The sequence below is a fragment of the Rana temporaria genome, chromosome 8, assembly GCF_905171775.1.
Source record: "Rana temporaria chromosome 8, aRanTem1.1, whole genome shotgun sequence".
NCBI classification, from domain to species: domain Eukaryota; kingdom Metazoa; phylum Chordata; class Amphibia; order Anura; family Ranidae; genus Rana; species Rana temporaria.
Genome location: NC_053496.1, coordinates 138,487,433 through 138,500,868, shown reverse-complemented (window position 1 = coordinate 138,500,868; position 13,436 = coordinate 138,487,433). Strand labels below are relative to the sequence as shown.

The 13,436-nt window shown below is 45.1% G+C and overlaps 2 protein-coding genes across 5 annotated transcripts in view; one reads left to right on the top strand and one right to left on the bottom strand.

Moving 5' to 3' along the window:
• The window catches only part of RASSF4 (Ras association domain family member 4), a 283,607-nt gene that overhangs the window by 98,301 nt on the left and 171,870 nt on the right, over positions 1 to 13,436 (top strand). The gene's annotated exons all lie outside the window — the stretch shown is intronic.
• Positions 1 to 13,436, bottom strand: part of LOC120909115 (C-X-C motif chemokine 13-like) — a 39,789-nt gene that overhangs the window by 15,577 nt on the left and 10,776 nt on the right. For both annotated transcript variants that reach the window (XM_040320776.1, XM_040320777.1), the window contains exon 2: positions 3,309 to 3,420. In XM_040320776.1, coding sequence (XP_040176710.1) covers positions 3,309 to 3,420 — 112 coding nt within the window. The remainder of the gene's footprint in view (positions 1 to 3,308; positions 3,421 to 13,436) is intronic.

Here is a 13,436-nt window from a genome sequence, read left to right as displayed (position 1 = left end):
AACTGGGAGGTGGACTACCTGAGTCGCCAGATGCTGGACCAGGGCGACTGGTCTTTGCACTTGGAGGTGTTTCAACAGGAGGTGAGGCTCACAGGGCATGGATCTCCTGGCCTCTCGTTTCACCTGAAAGGTGTCGGGGTTCGTGGCCAGGTCTAGAGATCCCTGTGCAGACGCATTGGTGGCCCTGTGGGGTCAGTATCGGCTACTTTATGCCTTTCCCCATTGAAGTTGCTTCTTTGGCTGCTCAGCAGAGTGGAGGCCGAGGGGATCCCGATGATTCTAATCGCTACAGATTGGCCTCGGTGTCCTTGGTACGCCAATCTCGTGTGCCTGGAGACGGATGTACCCTGGCGGTTGCCAATGCCTTCTGTCTCAAGGTCCTATACTTCATCCTGCTTTACAGTCGCTGGTTTTATCGGCTTGGCTATTGAAGGCCAGGTTTTAAGAGAATGGGGTCTTTCCAGCTCGGTCATTTCAACCATGCTGAGGGCACGGAAGTCTTCTTCCAGGAAGATCTACCATCGCACCTGGAAGGCCTACATCTCTTTGTGCAAAAAGATGGGGCGGCGTCCATGGACATACTCAATGTCCAGGGTCCTGCGATTTTTACAGCTTGGAGTGGATCAAAAACTTTCCTTAAGCACTGTTTAGGGGCAGTTTTCAGCTTTGGCTGTGTTTTTTTCATTGGCCTTTGGCGGCCCATTCTCTGATGGGTACCTTTGTGCAAGGGGTTTCATCATAAACTTCCCCCCTCTTGACCCACCCCCCCATGGGTTTTGACTCTGGTGCTCTCGGTTCAGCAGGAACCTCCCTTTGAAAACATCAGAAATATTCCTCTCTTGACACTATCTCAAAAGGTGGCTTTTTGGTGGCCATTACTTCTGTCAGAAGCCTTTCTGAGTTGGCAGCCTTGTCCTGCAAGTCACCATACTTGATCCTCTATAAGGATAAGGCCCCGTACACACGACCGAACATGTCTGCTGAAACTGGTCCGCGGACCAGTTTCAGCAGACATGTTCGGTCGTGTGTACGGCCGATCGGACAGGATTCCAGCGTACATTTGCCCGCCAGACCGTTTTCGAGCGGACAAATGTTTCTAAACTTGCTTAGAAACATGCCCGCTGGAATCCTGTCCGTCGGACATGTTCGGTCGTCTGTACAGACTTACCGTACATGTCCGAGCGACCGCCATCCCTCGCATGCGTCGAATGACTTTGACGCATGAGTGGAAGCATTGACCTTTCAGCGTCGCGCACGTCGCCGCGTCATCGTCGCGGCGACGGCGCGAACACGTCACCGCGCTGTCTGTCCGCGCGGATTGTCTCTCATTTCTGTATGATGGTGTGTACAGCCATCATACAAAAATCTCCGGGCGGGCATGTCCGCTGAAAACGGTACGGCGGACCGTTTTCAGTGGACATGTTTGCCTGTGTGTACAAGGCCTTAGGCGGTGGTGCGCCCACGACCTTCCTTTCTTCCAAAGGTGATTTCGGCCTTTCAGCTGAATGAGGACATTGTTCTTCCATCCTTATGTTCTTGGCCGGCGCATCCTAATGAGGTTGCACTTCATACTTTAGATAGGGTACGTGCTTTGCGGGTGTACCTCCGTTTCGGAGGTCTGACTCACTTTTTGTGTCGATATCTGGTCCACAAAAGGGCCTGGCGGTCTCGTTGGCCACCATTTCTCAGTGGATCAGGCAGACTGTCATACAGGCTTATGCTCTTAGGGGGCGGACGCCCCCTTTTCTGGTCATGGCATTTTTGACCAGGGCAATTGGTGCTTCCTGGGTTTTCCGACATCAAGTGTCTGTCTCACAGGTGCGCAAGGTGGCGACTTGGTCGTCCGTTCAAATTTTTTCACATTTTTTCCTCCGTTGAGGAGCTCTGCTTGTTTTGGGGTGAAGTTAAATAGTTTTTTACTGATACTGTTCCCACCCCTCGTTTTTGACACTGCTTGGGGACGTCCCAATTGTCAAGATTTAAGGAGCTGTGTCCGTCCATGGATAAGAGAAAATAGGATTTTTTGTACTCGCCGTAAAATCCTTTTCTCTGTCGTCCATGGACGGACACAACACCCACCCCTCCTTTTTAGGTTTGTACTGCTTGTTACAAAATGAGGCTGCATGCTGCAGGGAGGATGGTTATGTCCCGGAGGGACCGCCCCCTGGGCGGGGCTGTTCAACTCTGTTAAAGTAACATGTATTTAATTATCTAACATGTTTCTGCCTAGTCCTCTCCTGTGAACAGGAACATAACCCACTTATCAAGATTTCCATGGAAAATCCAATTTTTTTCCTTTAGAAATGTCATTTTGCTGTGGTACTGTTCTAAACACAGGAACAAATGTGCTACTTTACAGGCATACTAAGTCCCCCCCAGGCACGATATTTAAAGGAATATTTAATTTTTATTGTTTTACTTTAAGCATTATTAAAATCACTGCTCCTGAAAAAAGGGCCATTTTTAAAACTTTGTTTTTGCATAGATACACGTTTTATGACAATAACTTGCATATAAACCTTTAAAATTAGCACTTTTGATTTTTCATTTTTGTGAAGGATCTCGGATACCCCAGGTGGGCACATCCGCCAGACCTGTGTCTTCTGTCCTCCAAACACACCCACAGTCTGCAAATTCACCATAACCAGCCCTTAACCCCTCAATCACAAAACAAGCCACCCCTCCTTACACATCCCCTGCAGAGAGATGTCTCCAGTCCAGACCATTGTCCACATGCCATGAACCAACACAATTAAACACATCTTAAAGTGCCTCAAAGAAGCTGCTTGCAGGCCTTTTGTTGACGTCCTGACAGTGCCCCGCTGCAGTGTGAAAGCCCTTGGGCTTTCACATAGGAGTGACAGGAGAGGCGGTTTTACAGGCACTTTGTGGGTGCTATTTTTAACGCTATATCACCTGTAAAGCGCCTTAGAGCGAAAGGGGTCTTACAGTCACTTGAAATTCCTTGACTGCACACAGGTGATCACAATTTAATCATGTGACTGTGGAAAAGGATTTGTTGCATCAATGATGACTTTTGCAGAGATTTGTTTTAACTTTTACAACACAGAGTACATTTCTGTTGATCAGTGTTAAAAAAAAAAAAAAAAAAAAAAAAATCTACTGTGATTCAATATTCTATCACAATAAAATGTGAAAATTGCCAAGTGGCTGAATAGGCACGATATTCAGATTTCACAGCTGGTTCAATTGTGTTGGTGCACTTTGCATTGCTACATGCTTAGCAAAAAGTCTTACAGTGCTCCTAAACAAATGCTGTATCCGTTGTAATCATTATATGGACTCACATAATTTCTAATTGGTCACAAGATGATCTTTGTGGTATCACTTCAATGTTTTGAAATTTCCTTGGGGGCACAAATTTCAAAGATGCTATGCACTGACATCTGGTAGATACATCTGGTAAAGAAAAAACAGTGAATATATAACATGGAATGAATATGTTTACTGACATTTTGTATTTATTTTTGTTTTAAATAATTCTTATTCTACATATAGTTTGGTATTAAAAATTATGTATTAATAAAAATTGACCCAGCCCGTTAATGCATTTTGGTTTGCTGTTGTATTTTTTAATAAATAGTAAACCAAAAATGTGACCATTCCTCCTTAAATTACATCATCTCGATGACTGCAAGACATACTAGAAGGACATATTTAACCACTTCAGCTCCGGAAGGATTTGCCCCCTTAATGACCAGGCCATTTTTGATCAGTGCTTTAAAAATGCACTGATCAATGTATAAATGACATTGGCAGGGAAGAGGTTAACACTGGGGGGTGATCAAGGGCTTAATTGTGTTCCCTGGGTATGTTATAACTGTAGGGGGGATGGGCTTACTGGGACATGACAGAGATCACTGTTTCCGATCACTGGGAACAGTAGATCTCTGTCATGTCATCTGGCAGAGCAGGGAATCGCCTTGTTTGCAAAGGCAGATCCCCATTCTGCCTCTGTGCATGACGGTCGCGGGCAGCCAACAGACATCGAGTCCGCCCGACTAGAGCGCCCGCAATTTCATATGCATGGACCGACGTACAGGTATGTCAGTTCGCGCAGGAGAGCCGACCTGCCGCAGTAAATGTACGTGAGCAGGTCGGCAAGTGGTTAGAGAGGGCTTTTCAGTTTTGTACATGCAGCCATTTGAAAGAGAACCTCAAACTAATTTAACCTCCCTGGAGGTATGATTATGTCAGATTTTTGAATCTCAAAGCAGTACATTGTTTTGCATAGAAATTTGTTGTTTTATATTGTAGGCCTGTAATTCTTAGGAATAACTCACTTAAATCTGTCCAAACAAGGGTCTAGTAGACATCCCGGGTATGATAAAGTTTGAAACACAAAATCATAAATTATAATATAATAAAAAATTATAAAAAAATATAATAATAATAAAATGTATTCAATAATGTAATCAATCAAAAACAGCAGAATCGTTGTTGTCGTCACTTTCAGTGTCTAATGACAAATTTCCACACAAATCACAATCGCTCAATTCTGCAGGTGATTCTAATATACTATCGCTGTTTTCTAGCTGGTCTAAAACCGCTTTTGACGTAAGGGGACACTTTTTGGATGCCATGGACGTTCTCAGGTTTCCAGGCAGAAAAAAGGTATACAGTATATAATATAAAAGTGCAGGGCACTGGACAAAGCACTAGGGACTAGGGATGAGCTTTATGTTCGAGTCAAACATGAGTTCGACTTAAACATTACCAGTTCGCCTGTTCGGCGAACAGCAAACAATTTGAGGTGTTCGCGGCAAATTCGAAAAGCCGCAGAACACCCTTTAAAAGTCTATGGGAGAAATCAAAAGTGTTAACTTTAAAGGTTAATATGCAAGTTATTGTCATAAAAAGGGTCTGGGGACCCGGGTCCTGCCCCAGGGGACTTTTATCAATGCAAAAAAAAGTTTTAAAAACTGCATTTTTTTGGGGAACAGTGATTTTAATAATGCTTAAAGTGAAACAATAAAAGTGAAATATTACGTTAAATTTCGTACCTGGGGGCTGTATATAGTATGCCTGTAAAGTAGCGCATGTTTCCCGTGTTTAGAACTGTCCCTGCACAAAATGTAATTTCTAAAGGAAATTTACTCACGGCTATTCATGAATTGTCGGCTCCCAGCAATACAGATCAAAGTCATTGATAAAAATAAAAAAAAAGCGTGGGGGTCCCCCCAAATTCCATATTAGTCCATTCAGGTCTGGTATGGATATTAAAGTGGAGGTTCACCCAAAAAAATCTATTTTTAACATTAGATTGAGGCTAATTACTGGAGGCAGAATCGGGTGTTTTGTTTAAAATCAATGCAGTACTTACCGCGTTCCTATTTGATTGACAGCCTTCCGACCGTCGTATACAGCGCGTCACCAGTTTCCGAAAGTAGCCGAACGTCTGTGCGCAGGCGCCGTATAGAGCCGCACCAACATTCGGCAACTCATGACGCGCTGTATGCGACCGTCGGAAGGCTGTCAATCAAATAGGAACGCCCAGTCCCGAAGACCATACCCGGAAGCGGCGGAGAACATCTATCTCTAAAACGGTAAGTACTGCATTGATTTAAAAAAAACACCCGATTCTGCCTCCAGTAATTAGCCTCAATCTAATGTTAAATTTTTTTTATTCGGGTGAACCCCCGCTTTAAGGGGAACCCCGCGCCATTTTTTTTTCAAATGGCATGGGGTTCCCCCAAAAATCCATACCAGACCCTTCAGGTCTGGTATAGATTTTAAGGGGAACCCCACACCCTTTGTTAAAGGGGGCTTCCTGATTTCGATAAGCCCCCTGCCCGCAGACCCCCAAAACCACTGGGCAAGTGCTGTGGGGATGAGGCCCTTGTCCCCATCAACATGGGGACATCCTCCCCATGTTGGGGGAATGTGGCCTGGTACGCCATTTTATTTTTTATTTTGGTGTGGGGTTCCCCTTAACCACTTCCCGACCTCCGCATGTAAATGTACGTCCACAATATGGCACGTACAGGCACATGGGCGTTAATGTACGTCCTTGCCTATTAGCGGGTGGGGGGTCCGATCGGGACCCCCCCCGCTACATGCGGCGGTCGGGTTCGCTCGGGGAGCGATCCGGGACCACGGCGCGGCTATTTGTTTATAGCCGCTCCGTCGCGATCGCTCCCCGGAGCTGAAGAACGGGGAGAGTCGTATGTAAACACGGCTTCCCCGTGCTTCACTATGGCGGCGCATCGATCGTGTCATCCCCTTTATAGGGGAGACACAATCGATGACGTCAGTCCTACAGCCACACCCCCCTACAGTTGTAAACACACACTAGGTGCACCCTAACTCCTACAGCGCCACCTGTGGTTAACTCCCAAACTGCAACTGTCATTTTCACAATAAAGAATGCAATTTAAATGCATTTTTTGCTGTGAAAATGACAATGGTCCCAAAAATGTGTCAAAATTGTCCGAAGTGTCCGCCATAATGTCGCAGTCACGAAAAAAAATCGCTGATCGCCGCCATTAGTAGTAAAAAAAAAAATAATAATAAAAATGCAATAAAACTATCCCCTATTTTGTAAACGCTATACATTTTGCGCAAACCAATCGATAAACGCTTATTGCGATTTTTTTTACTAAAAATAGGTCGGAGAATACGTATCGGCCTAAACTGAGGGAAATTTTTTTTTATATATGTTTTTGGGGGATATTTATTATAGCAAAAAGTAAAAAATATTGAATTTTTTTCAAAATTGTCGCTCTATTTTTGTTTATAGCGCAAAAACTAAAAACCGCAGATGTGATCAAAGACCACCAAAAGAAAGCTCTATTTGTGGGGAAAAAAGGACGCCAATTTTGTTTGGGAGCCACGTCGCACGACCGCGCAATTGTCTGTTAAAGCGACGCAGTCCCGAACTGTAAAAACACCTTGGGTCTTTAGGCTGCATATTGGTCCGGGGCTTAAGTGGTTAAAATCCATACCAGACCTGCTTTTTTAGAAAATTCGGAAATTCAAAAATTCTGAATCTCGGATTTTCGAATTTTCAAATTGTCAAATTCTGAATTTTCAAATTTACGATTTTTGAATTTTCAAATTCAAAATTTTCGAAATGTCTAATTTTCACATTTCCGAATTTGGGAAATTCGAAATTTTGGAAATTTGAAATTTCGTAAATTCGAGAATTCGTAAATTCGAAAATCCGAAAATCTGAAAATTCTGAAATTGAAAAATTCTGAAGTTTCGGAATTAACTAATTTGTTCAAATTCGTTAAAAAATGAATTAGGAACTAAACGAATTGCACATGTCTAATGCTAAACACATAGGCCCGGATTCACAAAGCACTTACGCCGACGTATCTCGATATACGCCACGTAAGTGTAAATATGCGCTGTCGTATATATGCGCCATGCCCACAAAACTAGATACGCCTGAAAATAGGCTTCATCCGACCGACGTAACTTGTATATGCCGGCGTATCGTGGGCGCATATTTTTTATTCAAATATGCAAATGAGGGAGATACGGACGATTCACGAATGTACGTGCGCCCGACACAGGCTACGCGCGGTGCGCGCAAGTTCAACGTCCGGCCTAAAGTCATTCCCCATAAAGCAGGTGTAACTCAGCACCAGACGTGCACAGGTCAGCTGACCTGTGCACGTTACGGACAAGCTGAGCAACCACACTTGCAGGACAACACATCTGTATGCCAACATGCCAGGAAGGGCCGCCATCAGGAATTATGGGGCCCCTTACACAGCTTCAGGCATGGGCCTGGGGGGTATTGCCGCAAATTGAGAAAGACAAAATAAAGAAAAATATATATATATAAAAAAAGGAACTAAAAAGAATAAAAAAATAAATTAAAAAATATCATAAACTTTTTTTGTTTAAAAAAAAAAAAAAAAAAAGTGACTTGCCATCTGTGGTCCCTAGGTCACACACACCACATCCACTTCACATTGGTTTAGCCAAAGTCCACCGTGCAGGACTTGGGAGCAGCAACGCCACACCAAGGCACCAAGGATGTAGCTGTCCATTCATACCACATTCACACGGTCATGGGGATAACCTCTCCCCGACGACCCAAGGTGACACACCTTGCTGGCAGGAATGTCACCCACGTTCACACACCAGTCACACTGTAGCCTGCACTACTGACCGTGTGCAGTCACTACAAAAAAAAAAAGGATCATGCCATTGGCCGACATGGCATGTCCTTACTGGAGGACGGCACATACATTTATGCACGTATCTCCAAAAAAAAAAGCTCATCATCTGAGCAAACCAAAAAAAAAAAAAGAGCACTCATTTGCTCTGTCGTGGGCCATGGCTCCGACTCCTCAGTTGTCTGGGGGGAGCTTCGGGTGGGGGGGCATCAGGAGGAGGATCATCCCCTCTTGTGTCACTCCTGGCAGATGCTGGCTGCCTGCCCTCTAACGCAAGGGCAATGCGGGTGAGGACAGCGTTCGTCTGCGCCTGCATCCACATCCTCATCATAAATGAGACACCTCTGTGCCAGCCATTATTTGCGTAGGCCCATTTCTTTTTCCGGGTATGTTTCCACCAGCACTTCACCTCGGCGCCTCTATGCCAACTATCAGCAGCAGGAGTCCTAATCTGCCCAACTTTTTCTCTAAAGGGGCACTCCACCCACATCTTCTTCTGGGTGTGCTTTTACCAGCAAGTCTTTCTGAACCGTGGGCTCCCACTAATCTCTCTATCCCTTCTACGTTCTGGCCTCAGGATCCTTCTTTTTTCTCCCACAGACCTACTCTCCCGGCACTGTTGGGGACCCACTTCCATGAAATCTGTCAGGGACAAACCCCTCTCACTACCTGATACAACATTAACTAACAACATTTGTTTCTCAGGTTCACTAACCCCTGTGTAGTTACCTTTGGCAACCAAACCATCTGAGATCAACACCACATCCTTGTGTTTAACCTCAATAGCAATGTTTCACAAGGGGTTATTCAACTTAATATTGTCATTGGGACCTCTTGTCCCCTTGTTTGCTAGGACAGTGTCTATGGAGGGACCACCTACAGGAAAGCAGTTATTCCCTATGGGACAGTCCCGCAGTTTCACATCGCCCCCTGTTGTCCAACACTCCAATAGCAATTGTCCTACCAATGCATATATTTCCACACCAATCTCTTTAACCATTTCTGTGTCCATTGGTACCTCAACCAATAGCTCAGAGTTGTCTGACAGTGCTCTACAGTGCCTCACATACACTTTTTCGGTACAGTTACCATCACTGTTATTTCCTATCAAAGTGTCTCCGGGTACCTCAAACTGAACCTCTCTGCGAGTGATAGACCAAATTCCGACTACTGCCATGTCTGTTCCGAGCCCTTCATTTACATGAGGTCTAGCGGGTGAGACAGTACGTGCGCCATGTACCACCCACTGCCCAGCTGCACCTCGTGTCTTTTTATATTCGGCGATCGGTGGCACCCCCAGCTTATCTACTTTTAATGAGCGCTGTCATATTGATTGATTCACTTTCTATTGATTTTCATTTACTTTCAGCGATCGTTGGCATGAACTTTTATAAGTTGTCATTGCGATGTCGTTGTCATATATATGCGATCGACAGGACCCTGCTTATCAACTTTTAATGTGCGATGTCAGTGTCATTTATATTTGGCGATCCGCGGTTGATTGTCATTTCTCCATTCACTTTCAGCGATCTGCAACCCCCCCCCGGGTTATCAACTTCTAACGGCAATGTTATTGCCATTTATATTCAGCGATCAGCAACCCCCCCCAACTTTTAGTGGGAGATGTCATTGTCTTTTATTATCAATTTTTAATGTCATTTACTTTCAGCGATCGGCAATCCCTATCCCCCCACATATCAACTTTTAATGGGTTATTTCAGGAGAGGTTTGCATAAGGGGCGGCAACTTCGTCTGACACTGCCGTTGCTGTGGAAACCTGACCTGAAACCTATTACACTGCTTGTGCAGCACTGAGCATGTGCGAGATCTGAAAAGCTAAAATCCAGGAAGTAATACAGTCTGGCTTCATATGCCCACACTTAAGATGGCCACGGTCTAATGCTAGTTTATAAAGTTTCAAAATGCTGTAATAACCTAACAAAACGGACCTTAGTTTACAGACTAACTTTACTATAATACATTAAGCTTGTATATTATAGGGGTATTTTTATTTAAAAAGTGTAATTTCGGCCGGAGCTCCACTTTAACATCACCTGTACCTCCTGCCTCCTGCGTCCACCGATTGGTACTACGCAGTACCATGTCGCACCTCTGCTGTGGATACATGCAGGTGTACATTGGAAAGATTTTCACCAATTCCAACAACATCTCAGTTATTTCTAGACATGCCGCATCTAAACACAGAACTCTAGGGACTTTTCCTTTACTAACGATGTGGAGGGCCTCATTTGCAAAGGCGTGAGAGGCTGAGACACATAAAGAGACCTCTACCTCAGAGGCAACTGACAAAACTTGCGGCTCCCCCTGAGCACTACAAATCTCATCCTCTGACTTTCAGCAACACTGAGCCCCTCCAAATCGCTATCCATTACCCTATCATCCTGACGCTCAACATTCCTCATCTCTTTTGCTGTGGACAAAACCTCTGCTATGTATGCGCCCTTTTCAGATCCATCCAACTGGAGAGGGTTAAAGGGGTGGTTCCCCCGAAATTCATTTAAAAAAAAAAAATCCTTTCTCCCGCTTAGTACATGTACAATAATGTACTCACCCGTCCCAGGAATCTAGGCGCTAGCATTCTTAATTCATCAGAAAGTAAACTTTATAAAATACAGCGATGGACGTTTCAATCTTAGCTCCTGGCATTCTGAAGCCCTATGCTGGAAAGAAATAGACACGCCCAGCCTCACTCAGACAGACCGGGAAGTGCCTGCTTCACAGACCATAAAGAAAGGTAAACAAACGTTTTAAAAAATGTTGTTTGGCGAACGGTTTTTAGGCTAACTATGCCCTTGTGTTTAAGGTTAAGTTGTTAGATAGGTGGAACCACCACTTTAACTTCTGCAAAAGTCAACGCACCTGTGTCTACAGGCCCTGCAGCCTCTCCATTTAGCATAGCAGAAATTGTGTCCACCCCACTGTTACCCACTGAGCCTTCTTTCATTAAAGCCAACAAACTTGTTGCCAATCTGACCCAGTCTACTTTTTCTGTGCTCCCATCAGAGGTACTTTGCAGTACTACTCCAACTGCCAAAGGAGACACAGGACAGAGTGGCTCCACAGCAGACACATTTTTAAACACAGCAGGCTGCAATAACATTGCTTCACCACTTTGCTCGGGTGGCGCTTCATTAAACTCATAAGGACTTTTTCTGCCAGCAGTGACAGACCGCAGTAACCCATTATCACTACAAGTAATTTCAAACATTTGAGTTTTACCATTTTTCTCATCACCAAAGTCAAGTACCCTTTTATCCATCAGAGCGACACCACAGTTCTCCCAGGCAACCTCTGGCTCCAACACACAGAGCTCCCTGGAGGTTTCTAAGGACACCTCTGCAGCCTTATATACTGTTGCTAAGCGAAATATCTAAGCATCGCTAAGCATATCCTGCTTAGCGATCACACCTACCTCATTAAGCATCACATTATCAGCATTAGACAATTCACTCAGCTGTGCACCTTTAGCTTTGGCCAGCTGACTTAACCCCTTACCAACTGAATTATGCATTGGGTAAACGAACTGCTCACACAAACTCTCATTGCATGGTGTAGACCCAGTCTGTTCAACCAGAGCAATATCAGGGCTGTCCTGGACAATCTCTGGCTCCAACATCTGGAGACCCCCAAAGATTTCCATGGGCAACACTGTGGTTCTGCTTCTGGTTGCCAAGGGAGACATCCCCCTTTCCTCATTACTAGTGAACACATCGCCATAAATACATGTATCATCAGCAATATCTTCATCATCAGCATTCATAAACATAGCAGTTTTACAAGCTCTATCAGGTTGTCTTTTGTCATAATGCATGGAACCCTGCGTGCCACTCAGCACACCACCCTTCCTCTCCAAAGGAATTCTTCTTCCCACTAGGGCGGCTTCACAGTTGTCCTGGGAAACCAGTTGCCTCACCACTGCAGGCTCCCTGGAGGTTTCCCTGGGCAACTCTGCAGCACCTGTCACTGTCGCTAGGGAACATGGCACACCAACTGTTTTGGTCACCCCTAGCACATCTCTCCCAGCACTCTGCTGGATTACCTTAGGTGCACAGAGAGTCCATATGTCCTTTTCAGTCCTTGACCTTGCTGCAAGCAGGGTTTTAACATGTGTCTCCCCACTGATCTGGGTAGCACACTGCAGCAAGTCCATTTTTATACCTTCTGCAGATCTCCCCACCGGACACACTGCCACTTCACTTGTATCAGTCCCACAAACTACAACAGTCTTACCATATCCTGTGTAGCAGGTAACTCTGGCTTCATTTGAGTGTGTGGTCTCTCAGCTGCATATTTACTGGCCAACTCCCCCTGGTGCCAACAGGATGAAATCACAGCAGGCATCTCCCACTGTTTAGCACCCCCTGCAGACACAACAGAAAACTCCTTGTTGCCAGGGGTCACTGCAAACATATCTGTAAATGAATCTTGGCCCACAGATAAAGTGTTCTGCTCAGCAACATTACCTCCAGCTGCACCCCAGAATCTAGGGCAAGAAAATATGCCATGCCCCAGTTGACCACATTCCAGGCATGGTGTTTGGAGACTTTCTCCTGTTGCTAAGGGAGATGACACTCTCCCAACATGCAGAATTTCACTGATATGTCTATGGGGATGGTGGTATACCTCTTCCCTGTAGCTCCGTCTTCCCATTGGCACATTATCTCCTGTTGCTAACGGAAACGGTGCTCTCCCAGCTGCACTTTGCTGGCTCTCCCACACATGTAGACTTCTCTCTCTATGAAGTGGTGTTGCTTTAAACTTGCCACGACCCTCTGTAGGCAATATCTTTGTCTTGCGGTCAATCGACCTGATATCATAGGCGTTGCTATGGGCAACTGCACCCATCTGCTCACTCTTTACACTCAGAGCAGGCTTCTCATACTTTTGTTTTGCTGAAGCCTGGGACAAAGGGCACTTGGACAACCCCTCCAGCCACAAGGTTCTGTCTCTCATCTCAGCAAACATTGCTTCCTTTTTGCGTTTTGACCGCCCCATCTCTGCAATCAGGCCAACAATGGTTTTTAACAGTTCCTTTTAACACAGGAACATTTTGGCGTACTGTCTCCAAGAATTGCAAACAGCACAGTTTCACATGCAGACTTCATTCTTTGCGATTCCGCTTGAACCATCCATTCACTGGACCTTCCTAAGTGGATACATCTTCACAGGCCACGCTGAGCTCACTTCCACAGGTACACCACCTGTATGCAACACAGTCCATCAATTGAACTCCTGCGCAATGGAGTTCTCCTGGCTGCCACA